Source organism: Schistocerca cancellata, chromosome 11 (assembly GCF_023864275.1).
Source record: "Schistocerca cancellata isolate TAMUIC-IGC-003103 chromosome 11, iqSchCanc2.1, whole genome shotgun sequence".
In the NCBI taxonomy this organism is placed as follows: Eukaryota; Metazoa; Arthropoda; class Insecta; order Orthoptera; family Acrididae; genus Schistocerca; species Schistocerca cancellata.
Window position 1 is genome coordinate 116,421,754 of NC_064636.1, and position 12,317 is coordinate 116,434,070.

At 41.8% G+C, this 12,317-nt stretch overlaps 1 protein-coding gene across 1 annotated transcript in view; it reads left to right on the forward strand.

The window, feature by feature from the left end:
- LOC126108296 (uncharacterized) overlaps nt 1-12,317 on the forward strand; it is a 49,201-nt gene that overhangs the window by 16,383 nt on the left and 20,501 nt on the right. Inside the window, exon 3 of the mRNA XM_049913518.1 lies at nt 10,637-10,764. Within this exon, the coding sequence (XP_049769475.1) occupies nt 10,637-10,764 (128 nt within the window). The remainder of the gene's footprint in view (nt 1-10,636; nt 10,765-12,317) is intronic.

The following is a 12,317-nucleotide window of genomic DNA, read 5'->3' on the forward strand; positions in this document are numbered from 1 at the left end:
AGTGTACGCTTTTATCCTTAAAACAGAGGGTCAAGTTGGTTATGTTTACTTGGAAGGTCACAAATAGCAAACATGAACGTTGAGGACACCTTTCAGTCGATGTCAGATAAGCAGAGACCATACTAACACAGCATTACACCACACCGCCTCTAGCCCTGACAAGGGCCTGAGTTGGCCGACAAAGAGAGTCCACGAGTCTCTCCAGTTGTGTCGTGTTCAGCTGACGTCACTCAACAGGTCCCGTAGAGCCGCCGGATCGCAGGGGCGTTGAGAGCTCCTGTTGTGTCTAGACCAGACAGCCTAGACACAATGAGAGGAAGCCGAAAGGCACGCGCTTAAACTCACGCAGGCTGGCGCGAGGTCTGAAACAGGATACGTAATGAATGCTATAAAGAAAAGTACGTAGCTTCTGGAATACTTAACTTTAATCCACATTTGTAGAACATCGCTCTTGATGATACATTAATAGAATCTCAATATCTATACTGGTAATGGCGCCTTGCTAGGTCGTAACAAATGTAGCTGAATGCTATGCTAACTATCGTCTCGGCAAATGAGAGCGTAATTCTCAGTAAACCATGACTAGCAACGTCGGCTGTACAACTGGGGCGAGTGCTAGTACGTCTCTCTTGACCTGCCGTGTGGTGGCGCTCGGTCTGCAATTACTGACAGTGGCGACACGCGGATCCGTCGTATACTAGCGGACCGCGGCCGATTTAAAAGCTACCACCTAGCAAGTGTGGTGTCTGGCGGTGACACCAGACCTCCACTCTCCACACGCTCGTGCCAGACATTTCCTGTGAGGCTGTGATCGGATGGTTTGGTGGGCGTGTCGGGATCCTGAGTGGTCGTCAAGCCAGGAGCGTGTCCACGCAGCCCTCTGAACACGGCTGTTGTCTTGGGAGCGTCCACAGGATACTCAGCATGAGTCTGGGACACAGGTCCTGAATTAGAAGATCACTATCAGTAGTGATGCGATCCAGAATGCACGTACACAAAACTTTGCGTAAAGTTTAAAAACTCCCGTTCATAGTTGATCTGCTAAAAGCGACAATTCAGAAAGTTGCTGTCATTTTCTTCCTAAATTTTTTAGATTTTTAGACCATCTGTGCTGCGAGTGGCCCGCTGATACACATGCGCTCCAGAGGTTACAGGGATCCACTACACGATCCCAACTCCAGAATAAGATGAAGAGGCGTGTATTAGACCTTTCAGCTGACAAATATTTTTTTGGAAAAAAAGCAGTGCTACAAGTGGTCAAAAGAAGCTCCTCCTACAACTCATACCCGTGCTCACAGTATAGTTAGTCATCTTCCAGGTGGTAGACGTGAAGCAAAAACGATTGATTCAACTGACATATTATCTGCTTGGGAACTGTTCATTAGTGAAGATTCATAGCAATTCACCAATACAAATGTCAAGATACATGACATGTCAAACATGTCAAACAAAAAATACAGAGCTCCTAAGCCAGCGTTCATAAAGCCGCTAGATATGATAGAACTGAGAGCATTTGTGAGTCTGGTTTATTTATCTGGAGTAATGAAATCCAATCACGAAAATGTTGTTGGACTTTCTGCTAATGATGGAACTGGTCGTGATGTGTTTCGAGCCACTATGAGCGTTCAGAGATTTTTATTCATTTTGTCTTGTTTGCGACTCGATTGTGCTGCTACAAGAGATGCTAGGATGGCTGATGACAGACTTGCAGTTATTAGAGATGTATGGGAACTGTTCATAGACAAATGCCAAAAGTATTATACTCCTGGAGCGTACGTGAAATGTTAGTGCCCCTTCGTCTTAGGTGCAAATTTCGCATGTATATGCCCAAGAAGCCAGCCAAATACGGCCTCAAAGTTATGTGCCTTTGTGACTCACGAACATTCTATTTAAGCAATTCATTTGTTTACACAGGAAAAGGGACAAATAAAAGTACATTATCAATCCCAACACAGGATGTTTTGAAATTAATAACATCAATTGAGGGAAGCAATAGACATGTGGCAGTAGAAAAATGGTTCATGTCACTTGAACTCTGTGATCAACTAGAAGCCAAAACGTTGACTGTCTTAGGCACTCTAAAGCAGAATAAACAGCAGATCCCAGAAGAATTCAAACCAAACAGAAAGCGCCCAGTAGAATCTGCATTATTTGGGCATAACGAAGGAAAGACAATTTGTTCTTATGTTCCTCGGAAAGGTCGAGCTGTTGTGTTGCTTTCATCTATGCATCGCGATCAGAAAATTAGTATTCAACAGAAAAAACCTGAAATGATCATTGATTACAATGCGACAAAAGGAGGAGTGGACGCACTGGACCAAATGTGCGCCAACTATTCGTTATTACGGCGAACACGCAGATGGCCAATGTCTATATTTTATGCCATTCTAAACACAGTAGGAGTCAATGCTGCTGTCTTGCTTCAGTGCACCAAACAACCTGATGAAACAAATGATTTAAAAAGAAGAGAATTGCTACAAAAGCTTGGAATGGATTTAGTAAAGCCCCATATACAACGCCGAGATGTCCGACCCCTTTCTCGTGAACTGAGAGAAGTTGTTGTTAAACTTTGTGGTACTCCGCTTACCTCAACATCTTCAGAGCCAGAACCCATGAGGGAAGCAAGATGCTACATGTGCGCAAGAAATGAGGACAAGAAAACCAAAATAGTGTGTGAAAAATGCTCAAAACATGTTTGCCCCAACCACAGATTTCCAGTGTGCCAGAATTGTTTGTAATCATATCTAAAATATGTAAAAATGTTTATAATATTCAGTGATAAAAGTGCAATTTAAAATAAAATTTCCTTAAATTACAGTTTCGTTTTTCTTATTAGGGTACTCCCAGACCCCACTAGGGTATTAGTGGATGGGTATTTCACTAGAGTAGTTAAGGGTTAAGACATTCGTGCACGCTCTTACATATAACCTGACATCTCAGTGAGTCAATATTACAACATGTGTAGTACAAGAGCAACATGCAGTAATGATAATTATACTACTACTGCTAATAACAACAACAACAACAATAACAATGGAGACAGATATGAACACACGTTTCCCTTGATGGGACATGCACAACTGTTGATATTCATCACCAGTGATAAAACCAACTACAGCTGTAAGATTTTGCAACTGTAGAAGTTTTTATCGTTGATCACAGAAATTCCATATGTTATGCTTTATATCAGAATACACATACAACAAAAATTGTAGCTCGGCATCTCTAAACTGACATAGATGTAAAACAGTGTAAAATATAGATTTTTGCAGTAGCTGTTGCAACTGTGGATGCATTACTTTTACATATTTGCACGCCCTTTCTATTAAAAAATTGCATAATAACAAAAATACCAAAATATTACGTACTGCAATTTCATAACGTTATAGCTACAGTACAAAGAGTTGTGATTCCACACCAGGTTTGGCCTTAGAGCTGACTGGAAGAGAGGGGAGTCCCTTTCTCTCTCTCAGTCGCTCTTTGTTTTAAATCGCAACAGTCGCCGGCTATTGAAAACTCTTGCTTCCCCGCAGGAGGTATACCTAGAAAAGGATCGAGGCACAGGAAAGTTCCAGCTTTAGGTTACGTACAGGTCAGACAGAAATTCGACTGTGAGGCATATCCAGGGGCAGATATAAGCTGAGATGTCAATCGAATTCTGGAAGAATAAATGCGGAAAGAGGTGGGCACTGAACTGCAGAGCAATCATGAAATGCATCTGACTGTGTCTTACGCTCTTGATACAACTCTTACGAATACCACATAGGCACTCCATTTCAATAGGGATAGAAATCTATGAAAAGGGCATCACAGAATTTGGACAAACAAACTAAGGCGCTAACGGAAAAGAAACCTTGGGAAACAGAAAAAAAGAATGTGAAGAAGAAATGAGAATGGCAATGGAAGACACTGGAGATCTCATATAATAATCATAGCTTAACACAGCATTCGAACGTAGAATCGATAGCTAACATACCTTCGCAGTTTCCGAAATCAATGGTGGAAGTGTCAACCAAGAATTATTCAAGTTGGCGTCTAGAATATACGAGAATGGCGATATACCGCTAGACACAATGCTGAAGGCATGAGCAGATACTTGCGAGGCCTATCGCACAATTAGCATAGAACCTCATCTACGGAAACTGTCAACAGGAATAATATATGCAGAGGAATGGAAAAGGAAATAGACGATACGATGGATGACGATCAGTTTGGCTGTCAGAAGGCTAATAGCACAAGAGAGCAGCACGTCTGACGTTGTAATTGATGAGGGAAGCAAAACTTGAAAATCAAATGGACACAGTCATAGGACCTGTAGACATAGAGAAAGCGTCCAGTAACGTAAAATTGAGCAAGGTGTTCAAAATACTGTGAAAAGTAAGAGTACTGTTCTGTGAAAGAAAGGTAATATACAATACATACGAGAACCAAGAGAGAACGATAAGAACAAAATGGTGTCCCATCTTCCTGTGAACGTGTTCTGTATGTTCCATCTTTCATAGTTCTGTTGAGAATCTCATCATCTCTTGCCTCATCAGTCAATCTAATTTTCAATATTCTTCTATAGCACTTCAAACGCTTCGATTTTCTGGTTTTCCTACTGTCCTTGATTAACTTTCATACAATCCTGCGCTCCATACTTCCTCAGTTACTCGTCCTCAAAATAAGACCGACATTTTGTATTAGTTGAATTCTTTTGTCCAGGAACGTCCTCTCTGAATGTTCTTGTCTGCTTTTTATGCCCTCTTTAATTTGTACGTTATTAGTTACTTTGTTCTCAAGGTAGCATAATTCTTTCAGTTCGTCTAGACCTTCGTCTACAATTTTGAAGCTAAGTTTAACATTAATATCATTTCTGCTACACTTCATTAATTTAGTCTTTCTCTGGTTTAGTCTCAGTTCATAGAGTGTGCTCATTAGAGCATTTAGCCTCTTCAACAGGTCCTATAATTACCTCTTATTTCCACTGAGAGCAGCAATGTCACTGAGAGCTGCAATGTCATCAGCTATTCTTATCACTCGTAACCTTTCAACATGAATTTTAATTACACTTCTTGACCCCTCTTTTAATTCCGTCATTGCTTCTTCGATGTACAGAATGAATCGAAGGAATTATTACATGTACGTATTTCACCTTTTCTAATTTGAACTGTTTGTTCTTGGTCTTCCTATTTTATTCCCTTGTTTGATGTAAATAATGCACGTTATCCTTCAGACGAATGGAAAAACTGATAGAAGCCGACCTCAGGGATGATCAGTTTGGATTCCGTAGAAATATTGGAACACGTGAGGCAATACTGGCCTTACGACTTATCATAGAAGTAAGATTAAAGAAAGGCAAACCTACGTTTCTAGTATTTGTAGACTTAGAGAAAGCTTTTGACAATGTTGACTGGAATACTCTCTTTCAAATTCTAAAGTTGGCAGGGGTAAAATACAGGGAGCGAAACGCTATTTACAATTTGTACAGACACCAGGTGGCAGTTATAAGAGTCGAGGGGCACGAAAGGGAAGCAGTGGTTGGGAAGGGAGTGAGACAGGGTTGTAGACTCTCTCCGTGTTATTCAATATGTATACAGAGCAAGCAGTAAAGGAAACAAAAGAAAGATTCGGAGTAGGTACTAAAATCCATGGAGAAGAAATAAAAACTTTGAGGTTCGTCGATGACATTGTAATTCTGTCAGAGACAGCAAAGGGCTTGGAAGAGCAGTTGAACGGAATGGACAGTGTCTTGAAAGGAGGATATAAGATGAACATCAACAAAAGCAAAACGAGGATAGTGGAATGTAGTCGAGTTAATTCGGGTGATGTTGAGGGAATTAGATCAGGAAATGAGAAAGTAATAAAGGAATTTTGCTATTTGGGGAGCAAAATAACTGATGATGGTCGAAGTAGAGAGGATATAAAATGTAGACTGGCAATGGCAAGGAAAGCGTTTCTGAAGAAGAAAAATTTGTTAACATCGAGTATAGATTTAAATGTCAGGAAGTCGTTTCGGAAAGTATTGGTATGGAGGGTAGCCATGTATGGAAGTGAAATGTGGACGATAAATAGTTTGCACAAGAAGAGAATAGAGGCTTTCGAAATGTGGTGCTACACAAGAATGCTGAAGATTAGATGGGTAGATCACATAACTAATGAGGAGATATTGAATAGAACTGGGGAGAAGAGGAGTTTGTGGCACAACTTGACTAGAAGAAGGGATCGGTTGGTAGCACATGTTCTGAGGCATCGAGGGATCACCAATTTAGTACTGGAGGGCAGCGTGGAGGGTAGAAATCGTAGAGGGAGACCAAGAGATGAATACACTAAGCAGATTCAGAATGATGTAGGTTGCAGTAGTTACTCAGAGATGAAGAAGTGTGCACAGGATAGAGTGGCATGGAGAGCTGCATCATACCAGTCACATGACTGAAGACCACAACAACAATATCCCTTCTTTCCCTCTAGGCTGCATCCATTTTCCTGAGTGTTTCGGATATCTTGTACCATTTTATGTTACCGTACGATTTCTATATATATCTACAAATCCTACGACAGTGTCTAGATTTTAATCATCAATCGCCAACTCAGAGGCCCTTCTCTGATGCCTTTACCTTTCCTAAAACCAAATTGATCGTCATCCAGCACTTCCTTAATTTTCTTTTTCTTCTTATATATATACTCTCGTCAGCAATTTGAGTGTGAGAACTCTTAAGGTAATTGTGCGGTTGTCCTCACACTTATCTGTCTTTGCAACATTCAGAATAGTGCGAGTGGCTTTTTCTTGAGATTTTGATTGTATATCTCCAGAACCAATATACTCTCGTCAGCAATTTGAGTGTGAGAACTCTTAAGGTAATTGTGCGGTTGTTCTCCCACTTATCTGTCTTTGCAACATTCAAAATAGTGCGAGTGGCTTTTTCTTGAGATTCTGATTGTATATCTCCAGAACCATACAGTCTACAAACCAACTGGGATAATAGCTTCGCTTCAAATCTCTCAAAAATTTTCGAAATTCCACATGATTTGGTCACAAGTCTTCCAAAGCTATGTTTGTTTTCATGGATTGGAGTGGCAGGCACGTCAACGACCGGTGTTTTCCGCGATCTCCGTCCACTGAGGACAAAGCAGCGTCTACCTGACAAAAGCGACATCCGCCGCCGTACACCAGAGAACTCAACTGAGTGTCCCAGCTGACTCTGGCTCTGCACTACGCTGCCTGTGGTATGGTGTCAGTGGTAACCACAGATCTCATCCCAAATTCCATCAGTCTGTCTGTGATGGTTAGTGATCTTCTCACCACTCGACCCCAACTTCTCACCACTCGACTCCAACCCGTCGCTACATGTTCTGCAGTTGTTGCCCTGCTGCGAAATGTCAGTGCACTGTGTCGGTACGATGCTTTCAAGTCCCTCATGGCGAAGATTCGATCTTTTACAAAGTATTAAGGATGCCCATAAACTCAAAGTGCGTGTTCTTTGGACATTTTCTTTTGTGATGTGCCCCTGAATAACTCCAGTAGCTTTAAACAAACACAGTTACCATCGTGTACTCACATCATTTTCCTTCTGTAGGTATATCTCTTCTGTACTGAAAATAAGCTGAATTCGGAATCATCACACAGGCATAAAAGTAGTGCAGTACGATTTTTTTAAAAGGCAACATAGCTGAAATTAACTGTAAAAATTATTTATTTCCTCAACTGCAATTTTGATCTTGTGCCCATTATATAGTGCTTTACAGCAAAAGCTGAAAATAAGGGACATAGGGCGTGTATAGAATGGCACTTCGATGCCGGCCATACTGCAGTTACATCAAGAAATGCTAGAAACAACACATGTTACATTGTGCCTCAGTAGATGTCAAAATTTATAAACCTTCTGACGTGTATATGCCTCATTGTTGTGTCTGTATGTTGAGTATTTTAACTCTGAGAGTACATCAGCATTAAATGAGCGTAAGGATCACAGAAATGGCATCAGGTAGATTTATTGTTACCGATGTTAACATCTTTAACATGAATCTCATCAAATCACTGTTCATGTACACTGTTTACATGGCAACTGAGGCAGTTGGTGGAGGAATATATTCACAGGTAGTTTTTTCTTTGCTCTCATCAGTGATTGTACATCCCACAGTAAACGTTTATATCAGAGTATCTCAATATCATGTTTACATTCGTTAACACAGTTTGGCATTCTGTATTATGATACAGTCAGATGACATAAGGGAATAAGATAAAAAAATTGTTTATTATGATAGGATGTAATAGCACGTATGGTATCTACCCTCAAAGACTTACAGTAACTTGGATGCTCATAATAACATGGCAGTAATAATCAAAGTTGTATGTGTAGTCATTGTAGCAGATTAACACCACAAAGGCATAAATCAGGTTCACAACAAGTTTCGTACATGAACTGATCCACAGACAAATAAAAAAAAAAGAAGTACAATGCAGTGAGATAAAAGTGTGTGATGGGATACCTCCCACAAAATACAGAACCATCTAACTGTAAAATGTACTATTAATATGTAAGGTACCATGCCAGTACAATTGTAGTCATAGATCTCCATGGTCCTTAAAATGTTTAGGGGGAGAAGGGCTTTCTCAACTGCACTTGGAAAAAACCTCATACAGTTTGGCTGAATTACTAAACTATATTGCTTATGTTAAAATAAAGGCATCATAAATATAAAACATATATGAGTGGACATCATTCTTCCTCGTTTTCATAAAAATCATACAACTCATACGAAAAGTCATAAGGACTACTCATATTGTAAAACCAGCGTAAATATGGTTCTGTACAAATCTTTACTTCCTATGCTTGTGAGTAAGTCAACGTCAAATAGGCTAAACACACATCCTCATTTATGTTACCTACTGTTATAAACACATAAAACTGACTGGAAATTATCTCAATACCTTTTATTTCTTAAATCTGTCTCATTGCTGAGCAAGTCATGTGGGTGATTTTTGAAGTAGTTGTATATTTCCATTTCTTCGAGTAGGTTGGTACTTCTACCCTTAGGCATTGTATCAAGAATTTTTATGACTGAATGTACACCACTGGCCATTAAAATTGCTACACCACGAACATGAAGTGCTACAGACGCGAAGTTTAACCGACAGGAAGAAGATGCCATGATATGCAAATGATTAGCTTTTCAGAGCATTCACAAAAGGCTGGCGCCGGTGGCGACACCTACAACGTGCTGACATGAGGAAAGATTCCAACCGATTTCTCATACACAAACAGCAGTTGACCGGCGTTGCCTGGTGCAAAGTTGTTGTGATGCCTCGTGTAAGGAGAAATCCGTACCATCACGTCTCCGGCTTTGATAAAGGTCGGATTGTAGCCTATCGCGTTAGCGGTTTATAGTATCGCGACATTGCTGCTCGCGTTGGTCCAGATCAAATGACTGTTAGCAGAATATGGAATCGGTGGGTTCAGGAGGGTAATACGGAAGGCCGTGCTGGATCCCAACGGCCTCGTATCACTAGCAGTCGAGATGACAGGCATCTTATCTGCATTGCTGTAACGGACCGTGCAGCCACGTCCCGATCCCTGAGTCAACAGATGGGGACGTTTGCAAGACAACAACCATCTGCACGAACAGTTCGACGACGTTTGCAGCAGAACGGACTATCAGCTCGGAGACCGTGGCTGCGGTTACCCTTGACGCTGCATCACAGACAGGAGCGCCTGCGTTGGTGTACTCGACGACGAACCTGGGTGCACGAATGGCAAAACGTCATTTTTTCGGATGAATCCAGCATCTGGATGGTCGCATCTGTTTTTGGCGACATCGCGGTGAACGCACATTGGAAGCGTGTATTCGTCATCGCCATCCTGGCGTATGACCTGCTGTGATGGTATGGGGTGCCACTGGTTACTCGTCTCGGTCACCTCTTGTTCGCATTGACGGCACTTTGTACAGTGGACATTACATTTCAGATGTGTTACAACCGGCGGCTCTACCCTTCATACGATCCCTGCGAAACCCTACATTTCAACAGGATAATGCACGACCACATGTAGCAAGTCCTGTACGGACCTTTCTGGATACAGAAAATGTTCGACTGCTGCCCTGGCCAGCACATTCTCCAGATCTCTCACCAATTGAAAACGTCTGGTCAATGGTGGCCGAACAACTGGCTTGTCACAATACGCCAGTCACTACTCTTGACGAACTGTGGTATCGTGTACACGCCATCCGAGCTCTGTTTGACTCAATGCCCAGGCGTATCGAGGCCATTATTATGGCCAGAGGTGGTTGTTCTTGGTACTGATTTCTCAGGAACCATACATCGAAATTGTGTGAACATGTAATTACATGTCAGTTCTAGTATAATATATTTGTCCAATGAATACCCGTTTATCATCAGCATTTCTTCTTGGTGTAGCAATTTTAATGGCCTGTAGAGTACGTTAGGTGATGGTGCTCCTGCTGCCCTGGAACTTTGTAACATCTGGCCTAGGTGTCCCTGCTGTAACTCTTACGGTTACTGATTTTGTATATTGATCTAGTTTCAAAATGTAAACGCTACTTGCATACACTCTGTGAGGGCAGAAGTTGAAAGCTGTGCGTCTGCAGAAATCTAATCCACTGGCTTGTTCACTAGTATGTCGTCCCCCGTCTTGTGCAGAACTGCAGGTCCAGGCGGCGGTTCTCCGGGAACGTCTCTCCAACTACTGGCGAGACGTGGCGCAGCTGCTGTCGCTCAGTGCGACGCACTCCTCGCAGCTGTTGGTTCCCCTCGCATTCGAACGTATGGTAAGTGGAGTTTTTTCCTCCTCTTATAAACTGTGTTATATGTACGATAGGTGACAAAATGACACATACAGCCCGGTCAATTCTCGTAGTCTGCTTCCCAGTTTATCAGGTTCACACTCAAACTGTCTTTGGTTCTCCAGTTCTAAAGATAACCCTCTGCCAGAATTCTGAACCGACCTCTACTTCTGTGAGCTTTGTGGGGCTATGACACAGGAAGGCTAAGCTCGGAATGGTTGAGGACAGCGACGAAAATCGTCTATATCTTCCTTTTTTGGTATTTGTTCGCTGCTTCAGATCTAGGAAATTTCGCACCAGATCCTGGTTTAAAAGCTTAAGCTTTTTAGCTTCATATTTAGTAGAGACTGGTCTAGAATCTATTGTCTGGCATTTTATTTCACCAGCATCTTCGCTTCTTCGGAATTGTCTTCCTAATGGAAGCAGGAAGGTAGGGGTTGGAGATGACATAGCCAGCAAATAGCAGTGTATAATAAGGTAGTAGATAAATACAGTTTTACGCACTGAAAAAACATGAAATGTCGTGTGGCTAGGGCCTCCCGCCGGGTAGACCGGTCGCCTGGTGCAAGTCTTTCGGTTTTACGCCACTTCGGCGATTTGCGCGTCGATGGGATGAAATGATAATGATTAGGACAATACAACACCCACTCCCTGAGCGGAGACAATCTCCGACCCAGCCGGGAATCGAACCCAGGACCTTAGGATTGACATTCTCTCACGCTGACCAATCAGCTACCGGGGCCAGACAGATATGGATTCTTTCATGGAAAATACCGTAGGGATACTTCGCCAAGAGTCAACAGCAGGTGACACGAAAATCATGGAATAAGCAGACAATGTGGTTTTATAGGAAGACCATGAGCAGAAGTTGAAGAAGATTAGGTTATTAGTCTTTCTCATCCACATTGATAACTATCATAATTCAAAGCGCATTAATTTCAGACAAGTCAAAGTTCGTTGATGTTGGTTCAGTACTAATCTGTAAGTATTCTACGGTATGCTATAATTTATGCCATAGTAACAATCGGTATCCATAGGAATTGCGTAAATCGACCGTATAAAATTACTTCTCCTCAACATGAAGAATCGTCGACTTTCAATTTCCTAATTAACCTGTATACGCCGGCCGGTGTGGCCGTGCGGTTCTAGGCGCTTCAGTCTGGAACCGAGTGACCGCTACGGTCGCAGGTTCGAATCCTCCCTCGGGCATGGATGCGTGTGATGTTCTTAGGGTAGTTAGGTTCAAGTAGTTCTCAGTTCTAAGGGACTGATGACCACAGATGTTGAGTCCCATAGTGCTCAGAGTCATTTGAACCATAACCTGTATACACATCAGATAATTTATACAGTTCGATACAATTGCTCAGACTTTACTTGTACTGTAAAACGTTGCTTCCTACCAAATTTCCTGATTCTAGACCAACGGAAATTACCTTTTAGGGTTTGACGAGTCAGTTTTCGAGTATCAATGTGTGTGACATAAATGGCCGTATCTTTTGATTGGAGTGACATATAAGCTTAAAATTTTGATAGCTCAA